The sequence below is a fragment of the Lutjanus erythropterus genome, chromosome 24, assembly GCF_056507025.1.
Source record: "Lutjanus erythropterus isolate fLutEry1 chromosome 24, fLutEry1.hap2, whole genome shotgun sequence".
In the NCBI taxonomy this organism is placed as follows: Eukaryota; Metazoa; Chordata; class Actinopteri; order Lutjaniformes; family Lutjanidae; genus Lutjanus; species Lutjanus erythropterus.
The window spans coordinates 10216221-10233769 of NC_139340.1; the positions used below are offsets into that span (position 1 = coordinate 10216221).

Genomic DNA, 17549 nt, shown 5'->3' on the forward strand with positions numbered 1-17549 from the left:
GTTATGTCATCCTCTCTTTAAAATCTTGCCAAGTATTTTCCAATTCTTTCTGAAATCGTGCCTAAGAGGTAAACTTACGAATTGAAGATGAGGCTTTGATGTTTGCAGGACAGATTTTGTACCGCAGCCAGGTATCAAAATACAGAACACCTGCACTCTGTTTCATCATCTAATGCAGCAAGTTACATCATGAAATGGTGTGTCTGGGATGGTGAATCACCTCTCTTCTTTTTCCAGTCCATCAGCAGAAAAAAAAAAAAGAACGGAGACACAGCGAGAGGAAACAGAGCAGGCAGAGGGGAATGCCTCTGTCGCTCTGCCAGGTGCCTGTTTGGCTCTTTAGAGGACAATCAGTGCAAATAAACACTTTGGCTCCAACCTGTTTCTGGGGCCTGCCGCCTCAGACAAATACTCGCCCATTTCCTCCTTAATTGCACCAAAACTCTGCAACTTCACCATGACATCCAGCATCCCGACCTCACAGGATGACGTCAAGAGCCTTTGCAATGTGTCTGCATCTCGTGGCTGCGTGCTATAAATAGACAGCCGCTGACTGTCTGCCTCCCCCTCATCTGTATCAGTGCACCAGCCGAGAATCACACGAAGCTGCTCGCACAGTCCGCTCTCTGCATTAACACAGCTGCAGCGGGTGTCTGGCCTTATAATGTCTTTGTGTGAGTTTTCAGCCAATTATAGGCAGGATCACGGGGGCTTGTACAGTACCGCGAGCTCCCAAAGATGACTGTGTGGAAATGAAGTTGAAAAATAAAAAGCCTATAATTGGAAACTGAGCCAAACAGGATTTGTCTTTAGTTATCTAAAGGTCAGGAGCCTCATCTCTGAGAGAACACATTTTCTGCTTCAGACTTCAGATCAAAGTTTGAAATCATTTCCATTAATTTTATCCAGATTTATGTGGATTAATATTGGAAATTATTTAAAGAGCACTGCATTGATTTAGCAATACACCACCCAGAATGCATTCGTCTCTCTTGTCAACACCTGGAGCCTATTTTACCATTTTTGTGAGGTGTTTTATGCTCATAGCAGCTAATGTAGTGAGACACTGAGGAAACTGCAAGGTGGTTTACCTTAACATCTACAGGCTGATCTAATATCTTTAACTAACATTGATATTGGATGATATTGGATATTGGATGTTGTTATCTTCCTGATCTACCCTAATTAACAACTTTGACCTCAAACTGATCCCCAAAATCTCTAAAAGAGTGTTTAAAAATGTTTTTCTATCTGAGTCCTTATGTCCTCACTACTTTTCAACGCAAAGTCCTGGAGGAAAATTCTGTTTCTCACAACCATATTTTCTTTGTCTTATGAGAAATAAATGAGATTATTTTATTGTGAGCTTATTATAGTATCATCTGTTTCTTCTAGACCCCCCTTAGGAGGAAAAAGGAGCAAAACAATCTCTTTGCTGAGCTCATATGCGTCTCAGAGGTTTCTCCTTGGCAACTGCGTGGAGCAACAAAACTTTAATTTGACTACCGAGACAAATTTAAGATCTCATTTAGGACAAACGAGTTTTCCTTTAGTGCTGTTATTGCACTGTTATCTCAGGAGCTGAATATTTAAGACAAATTTAAGATGAGAAATTTTAAGATCTTCAATGGGGCTCAAATTAGTCTCGAGATGAGGGCTATTTTTCAGGAGCCATATTTAAGGAGTATGAGAAAATGGTCAAAGTCTCATATTGGTTTTAAATTGAGCCCATTTATGTCTAGGAGACACAGAACAGACAAAGGCGAGATCTCATTTTGAACTTGTCCTTTCCTCTGGGGTGATACCTTCGTCAGCTGGAGCATTCGCTAACAACATGTGCTGGTGGTGAACTGATGAGAGAGGCGAAACCTGAAGCGGAGTGGTTGTTAAACTAGTTTCAGCTCTTGTTTCTTAGCTTCATAACGGTACACAGAGCAATGCAACTGCGTGACAGGGTCTAAACTTGACAAAGCAAGTCTCAAAATCACCACAAACAACAAAACTAACTGTGGAAGTGGAGAAGGGTAGAAGTTTAGTGTGGCACTGAGCTGAAAAAAAAAAGGAGCTTACTCAAGTGACATCATTTCAGGACATTAACCAGACTTCACACAGCTCACTGCGGAGACGCTAAAGGCTTTTTTTTTTATAGCACAGTATTCCCGAGCACCTGTAAACACACTCTAATGTGTAAAATCAGAGGAGTTCCTCTTTAAAGGTGTGAAAACCACATTGAAAAGCCACATGATTTTCATAATATCCCCTGAAACAATGATATGATGGGATCTAAGATAAAGCCAGAGAAGGATTATATAAATGAGGCCACAGATCGTCACAGTCGTAGTTTACTGTAAGTAGCGTGTGGTGTTCAGTGTTCCCGCTCAAGCAGCTGACAACACGAGCGACATGCTATTTAGTTGACTCAAACATACTCTCACCACATTATTTTGTTTATTTTATGCCCTTCCCTGATCGATGCTGCGTCATGTATGTTTGCTTTTAGACTCTATTGTTGCTTGTTTGCCCACTCTTGTGGATTACATGACTTTATATTTGCTTACATACTGACTGAGGTCGAATTTCCTTCTATGAGCCTCTAGGTTAATATTTAAAAATCTCACCTGCACAATCTGATTCTTGTTTCTGCTGCTTTGCTTTATTGCACAAATTTTAATGTATTGTTTTCAAGGTTTGAAAAGTGCTTGTTTTTTGCATTAATTGCATTACTGAACAGTTTGTTTTGTAGATATAGACGTAAAATAAGGCTGATATCAAGTCAACTTACAGACAGGTGACAAATTTTGAAACATGAAACTGTAGAAAAGCATATTTTTGATAGTTTAATACACAAAAACATCTGATCTAATGTGATAAAGAAATTAAAATATCTAATTGAGTACTTATATAAATATGCAATTAACCATAGCTATTAAGTGCTGGAAACGCTTGATAATGCACCTTGAAATTCCTGAAAAGCTTTTGAATTTGACTTTGCAAAAGCCGCAGGAACCCTGAATTAAGAAAATTAAAAACTTCCTCTCCCCACCTGTTGAGGTGCTGCTGCAGCAGGTCGAGCCGTTGCTCCACCTCTCCATAGGTGAGGTCTGTGTCGCTGTCATCCTCCCCGGCCGGCGTCTCCTGACACTGGGCTGACTCCTCCGCACCCTCGTCAGGACGCTGACGCACCCACTCCTCTGCGTGGAGCTCTGGAGGGAGACACGTGTGTGCAAACAGACGTGAACACACACACACACGCAGGGTAAACGATGTGTGTTATCAGAGCAGTGCCTCGGGGGAAGCGTCTTCCTGTGTTGTGCCTTCTCATCATCTAGCTTTTACTAAGCTGTGATGAGCTTACCGCCTCCTGCATCCTCACGTCTATCCTGCAGAAGGAAACACACGTCTGACCCCAGCTGACAATCACATTCTCAGAGGGATTTCTGTTCCCCTTACTTTTGGGTTTCTACAAGCGATGGCTGCAGATTAAATCGACATTTTCTGTTCTTCTGTTGTTTATAGGAATCAATATCACTCAGCTCACTTTCTGGCAGAAATCCTCTTATGGCTGCAACAGCTGAATTATGGGATATTACGATCAAATCAACACGTTGACACAGTTCCCCCATCTCAGCGAGGAATCACGCTGAGTTTAACTTGGCAGTTAAAGTATAGGGAGCACTGATGTGTGTTTGTGTGTGTGTGTGTGTGTGCAGGAGCTTTTGTTCACACTGGTTGATTTTATGGGGGTTTAAGCCGACAACACAGTGGCTTCTTCCTGCGAGAGGTCATGTGAGGTCACAAACTGGTGTGTTTGCCCAACGTGTAGCAGCAGGCAGACGGTGAAAGTGAGGATTTCTTCCGGAGCTCGCCGGGGATCTCGAGCTGAGACGCAGCTCTTTGTGTGGAAGCTGCTCAGTCAAGCCTGCTGCTCCACAGGAGGATTTTCTAACTCTCTTAACTTGTCTGTCATGTCACAGCGTGTAATTCTCTAAACAATTAAACCCACAATCTCAGATTCCCTAAAAAGATTCAAATATGACCTGACACACCAGATACAGCGATGCCAACATGATTTTACCTAATATTTCCTGTAAATCCGTTATTTGGTCATGACCTACGATCAAAAGGGGGTGACCCCAGACCGGTTGCTGCATATAATCCTCTTACGTTTTATTACTGAGTGGGTTTTAGGTTTCACCATAATGACACATAATCCTTGTTTGGATTTTTAATAGGTGTGACATTCCTCCTCTGGGGCTTAGGGATTTTTTGGGCTTTTCTAAATTAACTTCTGAGCCAATTACCATTCTGGAGGAAAACTTTAGAGGGCGAGCTCGCAGATTTGCAGGAAATTTAATGTCCGTTTGAACAAGATGGTGATTGGTTTGAAGGAATAGTTTGGATTATCTGATGTGGGGCTGTAATGAGATACTTGGATAGTTAGTGTAATAACTACAGTAGATGGTGAGCAACAGTTTGGAGAATGAGAGAGGAGCACCAGTCCACAGCAGTGCATCGCTTAGCTTCTACGCTGGTGCTCCTCTCTGCTACAATCGATGCATAACTCATACCACCTCACTTCAAATAATCCAGACCATCCCTTTAACACAGATGTAATTTAAACTGTCTCTTTTGTGTTATTTTTCTTGTTTAAAATCTGTTGTTTCTTTGATGTTTGTGCAAAAATATAAATCTGTTTACATTTATTTGAATGTAATTCTTGAGCCAAAAATAAATTGCTCATCACTAATAAAAGAAAATGAGAACTACTGTAGGAACAAATGAGGTAGATGTTCTTGTCATCACCTTTATATGTCTGGTTCTGCGTGTTGTCTTCAGCCTGTGCGTCTGGAGCGCCGCTCAGCCCGAGGCTCAGGGTGTGGTCCCTAACCACCGGGTAGCCCAGAACACCAGAACACAAGGGCCTCTGCTCCTCCTCCTCCTCCCTGCCTTCTTCCTCCTCCTCGTCCTCCTCGTCCTCTCCCTCCTCGGCGGACTCCCTCCTCTCCTTGGCGTAGATCTTGGTGTCGCAGTAGGTGGCCACCGGCTCCTTGTTGTGGGAGCCTACAGGGAGAAATGGTAATCAGGAGATCTGCTGGGGGAACACTGACTCCTCCGCTCAGTCTTCCTCTGGGGATGTCGGGGCTGTCTCATTATCTCTGACAACAGGTAGAGAGTGTTTTGCTTTGGGGTTGAACTGAGGACAAACAACGTTAAAGGAGAATTTAGCAGTGAGCCGTCGCTCTAAATGTGTGTTTATAAGTCAAGTATGATTAAATGAGCACTATGTGTTCACGCCTGATGGATGGTGGCAGGATACGCCGGCTGCTGGACTGTGAAATGGACTCTCTGTCCTCACTTGTGTTATATTGGGAGATTGTGATACTGTATTCAGACGGCCCGTAACCATGGCGACCAATTAGATTTGCCTGAACCGGAGCCAAACTGCTGAGTGCCGCTGCGTCTCAGAGTCCCGAGTCTCCCGACTGTTAAAAGTCTCAGAGACGAATAAGGTGCTACGATCTGACAGGAGGGAAGCTGCTGTCTTTGTGTATAGTGTAACTGGTCTGAGGACTTGTTCTAACTAGATTACACAGTTAATGGCAAGATGTTGTAGACAGTGATATGCAGGTATATGCAGTATAACTACTAAGAAAGCTCCAGAATTTCTGTACACCCACTAAAAAAGATGCAAGGACGCCTAACAATATATAATATAGAACTTTCATCACCAGTCAATAATGCAATCAGCATTATTTTACCTCGGCATAGTTAAAAAAAGCATCTGCTTTGATCACAATCATTACATGCCACTACCAGCGACGCAAATCAAACACACCCTATGTTGCATGACGAACAGGCGCATCCTGGGTTTGATGAAATGTTAATGTTAAAATGCCCCCGGTGGATCCACCAACAGTGATTTCTAGATTTGATACACCGCCTCTGAACTTTTACCTTCAGTGCGAAATCAAATAGGATCAAAAAATGATTTGTCTCTTGCCACTGACTACCATTCACAATTTTTCTGAAGTAATGTCCCATCAGGCACATTAGAAAGGGTGTGACTTTGCCCCTCCATTGGTATTCTGCGAGCGGACAGCAGAGACTGAAACAGTTGAAGGATAGGAACAATTAGACTTCGCTGCTTTCTTAAATATCTGTTATAAAGATCCTGCAGAGTTTCCTGCACAGTAACAGCTATTTTACTGCACACATTGATCATCTATTGAGTACATTTTTATGTTTAACATTGATTGAGGTTGATACCAGCAGATGAAAGAGAAAGTGAGCACAGACTCAATTAAAGATCAGTAAAACATTGTCATCACAGTCCTCTTGACCTGAAACTTTTGCTGAGACACTGCTATTTTTTCTTTTATATCATGTCAGTATTACTGTAAAATGTCAGTTTATGGTCTCATATAGTTCCCAAATACTTGTAGGGCTCCGCTATTTCCTGACTATGCTGGCCATCAATCACTGGCTGAACTGTCAGGGGGAGAATGTCTAAAATCGATGCACATGTCCTTCGTCTTCAGTACTAAAAACAAACCATGACACCAATCTGACAAGCAGTCGGCAACAGGACCATGGGAAATTTCCTCACAGTGTAAGTTGGTAAGTGTTGAAAATAAAAATATAAGAAGTATAGGATACAACATGACAACCAGCCAGGTGATTTAATTTCTAGCAAGAAAAATATTTGCTGCTTGTAGAAACGAAGGTCTTTATCATTTGTATTATGTTACTTGGTTTGTACAAGTGACATAACAGCCTCCATATTGTCATTAGGCTGTTTTAATACCTTCAGATTAGCCGTGTCATTTTTTTAAATTGTCAAAGGTCAAAGTCAGAGGACAACTGAGTTTCAATTCATCAGACTGACTGTAACATTTTTTAGGCCTGAAGTGAATCCTAAAGACTAGCCTGGTCAAACCCGGTGATGTCTGTCAGACTTATTTAAACTGAAAACAGAACGTCCTGAAAATAAGCCTCCTTCGCTGAAATAAGCCTGGTTTAAGTGGTAATCTTGCTCCCTGATGTAACCCTTAATTTGACTAATGAACCAGCGTCAGCGCCAGCAGACCTTCATTAGAGGTGCACAGAGACGTCATTATTTGTATATGTGTATCTGTATATGGATGAAAGACAAGAAGTCGACAAGGTTCATACATGTTAAAATAAGGCAAACTGGGTGATACAGAAAAATATGAGACTGAAAAAAGGTTAGAAAGATCGAAATATTAACAGAAACTCTACGCTTAAGTTATATGAGTATATAAACTATCCTTCAGTGATTGATTAAAGCAGATGCAACCCTTTTTAAACTAATAAGCAACTCTGAATAGAAGAAATATCTGTTTCCATATCTGTGCTTTCTCAAATCATGTATTTGGATTTGGGTGCATCCCTAACTCTCATGGTCATAAACTGAATGAGTGAGTAGAGCTTCATTATATAATTCAAACACTGGCAGATGGCATCATAGTTTTTTATTTCTCAGTCAAAGAGAAGTTTTTGAACGCAGATTCTTTAGAGGGAAAAAATACACGAGAAAAGCAGGAATCCTGGAATTTATCACAAATGGCCTCTCTCATATGTGAAGTAACACCACGCAGCAAACAACTGCGGACTGTTCATTTCATTGTTATTGAAATGAAGGATCCCACAAAACACACGTGCAAACAAACACCACAGTCCCTCACCAGCCCTTCAGAGTTTAAAGAGTCACAAAGAGTGGAAGTGTCTCATAATAACTGACACACGCATGTGGATCTGGATCTGTTTTAGTGAGACGAAAGCCAGAAGAGTACAAATAACTGCAGTTACTGTAGAATAAAATCACCTTTGCAGCTTTCACACGTTATTAAGATCTATCTTTAGCAGGGCAGAGGTATTATTTGAAAGTCCTTGATACCACTGCCAACACAACACCTGAGCTTCACTACTAATACCAAAATATGACATATTCTTCATTTATTAATATGCAAGAACTTACAGCTTCAGGGTTTATTGTCATTTTTAGTACAAGCAGAACTTTTCCAGCAAGAAGTCTGTCTGCGTTTATCTATAACTGAATGTGTCTGTTGTCCACAGCTGCTTTAAACTGTATAAAAAACTCCTTCAGTTCATTAAATCCCTGCTGACAACCTCTGATTGGAGGAGAGCAGTGCTGTTACAAACAACAGTCCACTGTTTTTGCCTTCATTAAATCATGTTCAAATGTCTGCTACAAAATAACCCCACACACCTCTACACACATCACGCCGGTCGGTTATTACTCGGCGTTCTGCCTGTTTATGCTGGAGAAACCCGATTACTGGAGCTCATTAATCCTGTGCGTGTCACAGCCTGAGAATCAGTGGTTCATGTTTTATTCTTGAAATGCATTTTGAAGCAAACGCTGCTGTGTCACATTTTAAGAAATGATGTGGTCATTTACAACCAGAAATACAGAAGAATTAAGCGTGAAATAGAATCCGACTGATCATATAAACTGCTTCATCAAGCTATTTGCCACTATCATGGTTGTACTAAATAACTTATTCATGTACACTTAATTAACTATTGTTAAAACTTTATATTTATTCCTGCTGCAATAGAGCATTTTGATCACATGTACAACAAAGACTGAAACACTCAAGATACATTTTACTTCATATGATTTAATTTTTATGCTCGTGAGCAAAAATTTGGTATTACTTTAACAAACTTTTCTGTGCTAGGATCTTAAGAATTGTCTGAACATGCTTGTCAATCACTTACACTCACACTGAATGAAGTCATTGCCTACACCCGTGCACAGAGGACGGGTGGAGCACTACCCATGAGGTGTTGTTTTGCCGTGCCAGTTTTAATTCTCTAATGAAGGTGCAGAGGGACAGAGATGCGAGACGGCTGAATAAGTGACGCCGCTGAGAGGAAGTGTTAACAAAACACTGAACAAGAGCTGTGTCTTTAATTCAAAAACTAAACATGGTTTTATGATTTTAAAGCACGGTGGTATTAGTGGTCATGTTGTGTCTGAAGCTGACCTGTGGAGGTTTTCCTCTTGTAGGACACTCGTCTTGGACACTTAGCGTTGTCCATGTGAGAATCGGCTCCTTGACTGCTAGTCTGTAAATGGAGAATCCATGATCAGATTGAACCATGACACATACTAATGCACATGACAAAAAGTTATTGGGTGTCTTTGCATATTAAAGTGGTTTACTGTGTTGGTCTTCAATCTTAAAAGAATTAAATTAAAACTGTCCATTTAAAACTAACATTTCCTGAAAGGGTAACTCCTGTATTTTTCAACACACGCTATATTGTCCTATGTTTTTGCATCTAAGGGACTAAAGGGAACAACACTTTTTGAGATTTCCCCAGTATTGACCAAAAATGCTGCAGCTAACAGCAGATAAACTAAGCTGCAACATAATCCCCTCCAGGCAACTGCACACTGTCAAAGTATGTCCAGTAAAAGTACTTGTTTTGCTACTGACTGGATCAGATTGTTATTCTAAGTGTCTGACAGCATGATGGAAATGATCCCTACAGCGAGAGACCTTTGTGTTCAAGAGTAAAATCTTGCTTTTTTTAACTAAAAACAGCCACTATATCACTGTTCAAAGCAACCAGACTCAACTGACAAAAATGTATAATAATAATTAATTAATTATATATAATAGTGAGAAAAGAGTAACACAGACTCAGCCCTGCGTTAGTGAACAACGTAACTGTCAAAGAGCAGCAGCAACTAATCGAGGCAGCGGTAGATCAGAGAGGTAAAATTACTGTTTTTGTCAGTGGAGTTTGGTTGTTTTGAACAGAGTGACATGATGTCTGTTTCTGATTATACAAAGCAAAACTCACCCTTTAAAAATAGGTCTATCTTTGTAGCGATCCTTTCCATGATGTTGTCAGACACTTAGATTAACAATCTGAGCCTGTCAGTAGCAAAACAGTTACCCAGAGAGATTATGTTGCAGCTCATTTTTGCTTCTGACATGAAAGAACATGGGAAAATAGGATCCAGGTTGAAAAATATCCAAGTTATTCTTTAACTAAGCAACATAAACTCTTGTTGGTCTTGTCGGATCACAGTGTGTCAACTGTTTTTGGTGTAATCCTACCAGAACCTTCTCATGTCTCTCCTTTCTTGTCTCTTCTTTCCAATTCTCTGAATAAATAACACAAGGCCGAGACAAAGTGCACTTCCTGCTCTGTGTTAAAAGATAAATAAAACAACTGACTGATGTTGATTCTCGTTCAAGTAATGCCACTGGCCTTACATGTCTTTCCGATACACTCAATTTATCCCAATTACAGCCTACATCATGTCCACCCCACTCTTAGTGCTTGACTAATATGCTCTACTGTATCTCTTACTTGTCTTCCAGCAAACATTTAAATTAGCCCTCGTGCTTTCATTCCCACAACCGCGGATAAATTGAAGCACTAAGGAGAATTAATAAAAAGGAAATGGACATGACAGAGAAAAGGAACAGATTGTTTAATTCAATTTAATGGTCTCTATTAGGAGCTTTCTTACTGTAAAGCAGAACTACTACGATTGATTTTACATAAAAGTCTTCAATCCTTGCTAATGCTTTCTAGTGGTGGCGCCTCCGTTGCTGATTACCTTGGCGTTTTCATCACGGAGGTCAAAGGTCAGCTCCAGGTTAGTGAGGAAATGGTCGGCGAACTCTGGATACATGTCCAGCACCTCCAGGATCTCCTCCCTCTGAATGGTGTGGAGGTCACAGTAGCTCAGCGCCCGCACGTCTGCGCAGGATTTCCCCGGCTTGGTGTACAGGTGGATCATCTCGCCAAAAATGTCGTTCTTACCTAAAGGAGGAACGGGCGAGAGGAGAGCAATCAAATGTAAGTACCCGACTCCTGTTAGCTAATGAGGACATAAGCTTTTATCTATTCTTGGCTTCTTAAGGAACATCAACAGAGGAGGAACTTTAGAGGTTTAATTTAATTCAGTTGTATGTAAATGGGCAGCATGTAGTACAGTACGTGGTGACCTATAAACAGTCGAGCCACCTGGCAGAGGAGCGTGAGAATGTTAAAGAGGCTAAAGGGCATCGCTGTGATCTAAAAAAGGATTTACACAATGCCAGTCAGTCCGCATGGAAGTCACACAGGCCAAACATTCCTGCCTCTGTTCAGTGACTAATGACCTACATGGAACAGCCACAGGGTTTACACCGTGCTGCTTCCGCGGACTATCAGACTGCAGTATGAGGCCTAAAAGTGTTCAAAATTACATTAATTTTTCCAGTCACATGCTTCCTGTTTGTTAAGATAGCAAGCTCAACTACAGTCATCTAAAATGTAGACCCCTTCAGCGACCTTTGGACTGTATGTCAATGTCGACACCATGCTGGTCTGGTTAGTTTTTCTGGATAGGAAGCACTGTAATGTTCTCATTTCTCAAACAATTTCAATGAGTCAAGGGTTTATAATCTAAATGGAGTTGGAAGCAAAGTTTTCCCAACTTACTTCACATAGATCATGAATACCCTTGAATACAAAACAAGTTGAAACTGGTTGAGAAATGTAGACGTTATAGTGCTCTTTATCCAGAAAAATGGCAGCTCCCCTGCCAAGTTATATTTGTTCACAAGCCAGTCTTGAAAAGCCCTATGCACCGAACATGTTTACTTGAAACAATAAAACAGGCTTTGAGGAATATATTCATTTGATGGGTGTGTGAGAGGTTTTACCCAGTCAGCGGTGATGTGTATAAATCCTGCCATATTAAAAAGTCAGTGCAGTGCGCTTAACACAACAGGCTTCAACACACCACTGTTCCCATTTAAATAAATGTTTTGCTATATTTTGTCAGGGCTGAACGAAGCAGAGATTTAGCTCTAGTTTTATTTCACTTACTGGCTGAAAGATGAGAGGGCAAACGTGACACCTCTGAAAAGTGAAAATCTAAAATAAAAAGTGACATTGTGAATTAAAATGAAGATAAAACGGCCAATAAAACTCAGGTATTATGGAAATGAATGATAAAATAAGCGACAGGGCTGCCCCTGAAAATTTGATGATATGAGACATCAGTTAACTCAGTATTTTGTCACTCATTGTACAAAGAACAGTGCAGAAGCAACAACATGGGAGCCATAAATTATACAAACCAAGACTCAAAATGACCACAAACCACAAAGGGGGGAGAAGAGTGACAAACATGGAGGAAAGCATGACAGAAGCAGGCAGCTCAGCTCCAGTCTACAGACCGTTTCAACGCTCTCTGCTCCGGTGATGACTGTCAGTAAAATTACCTAAACCACTTTTGAACCAGACAGTGCTTCAGCCTCCTCTACAGCCGTCAACTGTGATTGACTCTCGGGCTGACAGTGCTGTCATCAGCCCAGCAGGAGAGACGCTCCCCGGTGTGCTGGGATTTTATAAATGAACTACAAGCAGGATGCACGCTTACTTTCTCTGACGTTTCTGATGTTTTCATAATGCAGGTGATGAAGAAAGGCATTAAAACACGAGGGAGGCTACAACACAAGACGGGTAAGGTCCTAGAAATAAAAACCTTTGGGTCAATTATAATAAATTCTTCAATGCCACAATGATTAGTTAATTTATGTATTTTACACAATCTATTCATATGGTCATGTCTTCTTTTAATTGACCACTTTAGGCCTCCATAGAGGATGTCTCAGCACATAAAAAAACATCTCATCAGGTTTTATAAATAATGAAAATGTCAAACACTGCTGAGTATTGACTTTGTTAGTGTTTGCAGAGGGTCACATTAGTCTTGTTCTCAGAATTGCAAATTGAGCCATTGGATAATCAATTATTTCCATCTGCTGATCACACTATTACTGTAAGGCGCAGCATTTCTACGTGTGGTGCAGTGTAATGTGTGTCATACGTGACCATATGACAGTGGTGTATCGGCGCCGTAGTGTGAAAACGGAGTAATCAGCACTTCTTTTGCAGTAGCAGAGCAAATGTGCTGAGCTGTGCGTAACCTACAACTTCTACATCCATGATTCTTGCTCATCATGACCTTATTGTGTCATTGGTTTTCGCCAAGCCTTATTGGCTGCATGAAAACAGCCATTAAAAAGAGAAACAGATGCATAAAAGGCTTAGTAGGATACACCTGCCGCCGGCCGCTGGGATGAGAGCAGAGGAGGGAGGGGAACGGAGAGGAGATGAGATTTACTGTGATTACATTTGATGCTGTCGATAAAACCGTGCGGCTCAGTGGCTCCTGTCATTAAGCAGTGCATCACACCACGCTGACAACCGCATGAAACTCTCGCTAACTTCCTTTCTCCCTCTGGCACTTCATTTCTCTCCTGAATTCCTCAATCTGCCCCCTTTCTTTTACTTCTTTCTCTCCCATCACTTGTCTTTCCCTCCTACCCCGCCCACTCGCTCAGCTCTCCATCCCTTCCCGCATCTATTGTCATCCATCTCTATTTGAAAGCAATCATGCTCTCCTCTTTTTTTTTTCCCATCAACACAGATCCTCCGTTACCCTCGTCCCACCATGTGTCCTCCCCCACTCTTTCCTGTCCTCTCCCTTCATCTGAGGCACGACTGTGAGGCGGCAGCAATCACATTGTTCTTTGAAGTAAGTTATTACAACATACCCAACAGGGATCTCAGCTGCCAACCCAGCCATATCACAGCACAACGGAGCCATCTTCATTTAGCTGGCCCACCCGCGTCTACACTATGGAGGCGAGTTCAAGCAAAGCTAACCAGGCTGCAATGACAGGACTATGCAACGCGCTCTCCTGTAGTGGTTTTTGAAGTGTTTTTGAGCTCCGTACTGGCTCGACAACAGAACTGACGGGGCTAATTAGAAATGTTTAGACACTCTGTGTACAGCGACGCTGAATGAATGTCACAAAGTTTCTACATCAATTGTGTGTGTGAACTCGCATCGTACTCCCATCAGAGTTTATATCCTACAGCCAGACAAGCTAATGGATGCCTTTTTAAATGCCTGTGTGCAGTGGAAGATATGTTGGGTGCCTAGTAACTCAATTTAGGGATGTATTTGAGGTCTAATGTCAGGGCCAAAAGGGGGGCATTAGGAGGCCTGGACCATTTTTAATGGTTAAAGGTGAATATTTCAGTTCACTTGTTCAATTAAATACAGTAAATAAACTATTAAAGGATTTTTTTGTATTTGCTTTCTTGCAGAGTTAGATGAGACTGAATGAGAAACAGCTTGCTGGTACTTGCAGCTACTTTGGTGAAGGCCTGACCCGCCGAACTGTGCGTCTGATAGCCCTCGCTGAAAGAACCGGAAGGTTTTGCTGTCTTTGGCAAACTGGCTTGAAATTTGCTAAACCGTGTGAGGACTGTGTGAGAAACGTCACAATCAGAGGCACAGTCAGGCAGGTTATGCCTTCGCCATAGTCGGACTCCTAAATTTGCAGCCTGGCAGTGTGACTCCAGGAAGTCACTGCAAGAAATATTTCAAGCACATAACCCCTTGTTAAACTATAACTTGTCATTTTTTATGTTTCAGCTTGTGTACACAGTAAAACAAATATATAATGTGTTCATTAGTGAGATTTAGCTCACATTGGCTCTGATAGCTGATAACTGTCTTTTGGCTCTTGCAGACATGAGAGTGGTATCCATCCTCTCATGCAACTCTTGGCAAGAAAGCAAAGTATTTTTCCCAAAATGTTCAGTTTGTTCATTTGTAAATCCGTCTGGCTGCAAACAGTTAATGTCATTTTATGTTTGCTGGTGTGCTGGTGTGTGACTGAATCGTGGAATCAATAGCGTTCTTCGTTAGCGACGTATGCTGATGTAACCTGAACAGAAAATTAATACCTCCTTGCTGGGTACTTCCTTCACTTTTTTCTGGTGAGATCAGGCATATTAGAACAAAGAAACAAGATTATATCAAACTTCTGATCACTGTTTACAAGCACAGCATGAGACACAGCCACAGACGGTGAATGAATATGAATTTTCAGATAATGTCATTCCCAATTTGATCTAACTATTAGAATTCGGTACATGCTTGTGGAAATGTTTGTTTAAAGTGTTTGAGCACTGATTATTGAGATACATATTTTGGATAAACATGCAGATTTTATGACAGAGTTGGTTTTATCTCATATGTTTAAATTATTACATAGGAATGGCACCCATTAGTTTGAGAGTTTATATGCATTTTGCCTGATTTGTGTAGCAGGGGACAAGATTTGCTGATGCCTAACACACACACAAGTGCTGACACCAACTTCATGGGTCAATTAATAAAGACGTGAAACAAGGAAGTCATGGGGTCACACTAATCAATAACAAACTACTGATCACAGCGTTCTTGAGGAGTACAGCAGACCCACCCAGGATGGCCACTACAACATCATCTTTGAGGATTTCGATGGAGCCACGGGAGACAAAGTAGAGCGCTGTGAGCACATCTCCGGAGTGGACTAGGGTGTCTCCTGGGGGAGCGTGGGTAGTCTTGAACCTCATGGCCAGGGCCCGGAGGCAGCCCTTCGTGGCTCCGCGAAACGCCTTACAGCCCTGGAGGAGGTTCTTGTTGAGGTGGAGGCAGATATCCGCCTGCAGGCACTCTGGGAAACCCTTCAGGACCTGGGTGTGAAACACGGGTCAAAGCAGACATGAATGTGGTCAGGTATCATGTGGAAACTGTGGGGTTTGTTTGTGCAGAGATTTTTACTAAGTGTGTTAAATTTTGGTTCTGGAGGTGAAGTTGTAGGTCAAATTGAACGGATTTCCAGAGATACAATTGCCACTTGTGTTCTTTCCTTCTTCTCAAAACCTATTACACCCTGCAGAAGAAATAGCCTGCAATGTCCTCTACACAATTCAGTGTTTCACTGAGCCTTTCAGCAGCTTTAGCAGCAGACGAGAGACAAGACAGAACATTTAGAGACTGAGAAGCTGCAGATAAACGACAGCACAGACTTGAAACACAGGTTGAATATTTGTCTTCTCTCTGTTTGTATTTTCAAATATATTTTTTAAAGTGTTTCACTGCCTTTATGCACTGCAAAGATGAAATGTATATATGAGGCACAACCTGCTATATGACCAACAAGCAGAAACACTGGTAACATTTTATGATAAACATCATTAAGTAAATGGTAAATTGATAATTGTTAATTAAACTTTTCAGTCATTTCAGTGATTCATCAATATAATCAATGTCACTGATTATGAAAATATGTTGATTTGCATAACGTGTGTCAACACTTTGCAGTGAGCTGCAAAAAGCACTGATTTAACAGGAGAACAAGCTGCAGCTAACAAACTTCACCATGATCATGTAAGGTGTGGGAGTATTTCAGACAGAGAGGTAACTGTATGCTTCTCTATAAGCTTGAAATGTCTTATCACAGCAGTACAGCTGCTGTGTTTGTCTTAGTAGCTGTCAGATTGATTTCTGAAAAGCAACTTCTGCACTACCTTGACATAACATCACTCCATGTGCCATCCGGTGTTTATGGAGCTGTTTCCATATTTTCTGTTTACTTTTAGAAAATGGCTTCAACTACATTAATTATTTTCTTTGCCCCACACTGATGCAAAAATACATTTATCAGAGAAATAAATCCATGTCATGACTATTTTAAGTTTTAAGGCAAGTATTTCAGTAAAAAATACTGATTGTTCAGTTCAGGGAAAGGAACACAGTGATTTAATTACTGTGTGTCACAACAATCCTTTTGAATTGATGCCCAGTATTTTTCTTATCAGGCATCTAAAAAATAGGTTTTATTGAATAGGATGGAAATTAGCCTAATCTTAAAATATGCCACAATTATAAAGTGCTTAATGGTTTATAAAGCATATAAAAACATTACTTAATTGAAACTATTAACCAAAGTTGAAATAACTTCCAATTTACCATTTATTACTTACGGTTATTATAAAATGTTACCGAAATGACATTTTCTCTCAATTAATTTCAGTATTGAAACATTCCTCAACAATCTGATCCATAATCTGCTATGTATGTAAAAAATAAAATAAAATAAATAAATAAATGCATATCAAAAATGTTGACTGGTCATCATTCCTACCCATCCGAGATAGCCTGGGAGACTGTCAAAAATATAATGACAAATATGCGTATTAAATGATTAAATAATTAATTACATGAATGTAACAATTTCTGTTAGGACTTTTGATGCAAAAAAATAGACTTACACTTACCCTTTAAAGACAAAGATACAGTGACCACTGACAAAACAACTAATGTTCCCCGGACAACGTGAACTGACTGTGAACTTTAACACCATAACAGACACTGGAAGGCGAGGGGGAAAGGGCTTAGAGGACACATAAGGGGCAGTCGAAACAAGAAAAAACACATTTTTTATCTTTGTCATTTACACATAAAAATACAATGTGCTAATGACACGAGCACAGCAAAAAGAGATGTAGCCTGAGCTGGATTTCTGGCTCTGACAGGCTTTTTTTGTTTGCTCGGAACAAAAAAACTGATCAGTAGATTTGGAAAGGAAAGACTGAACAACATTTGGCAAGCGCAGGTGCCACCGCAGAGCGTGCAG

General features: G+C 40.8%; 1 protein-coding gene across 2 annotated transcripts in view; it reads right to left on the reverse strand.

The window, feature by feature from the left end:
- Positions 1 to 17549, reverse strand: part of LOC146304731 (voltage-gated inwardly rectifying potassium channel KCNH7-like) — an 85205-nt gene that overhangs the window by 4427 nt on the left and 63229 nt on the right. The window contains exons 12-16 of one of the 2 annotated variants that reach the window (XM_084713444.1): positions 15351 to 15594; positions 10637 to 10836; positions 9036 to 9117; positions 4804 to 5061; positions 3044 to 3203 (exon numbers count right to left, since the gene is read on the reverse strand). In XM_084713444.1, coding sequence (XP_084569570.1) covers positions 3044 to 3203; positions 4804 to 5061; positions 9036 to 9117; positions 10637 to 10836; positions 15351 to 15594 — 944 coding nt within the window. Of the gene's footprint in view, positions 1 to 3043; positions 3204 to 4803; positions 5062 to 9035; positions 9118 to 10630; positions 10837 to 15350; positions 15604 to 17549 lie in introns of both variants that reach the window. The other variant, XM_084713443.1, reaches the window with a different exon arrangement.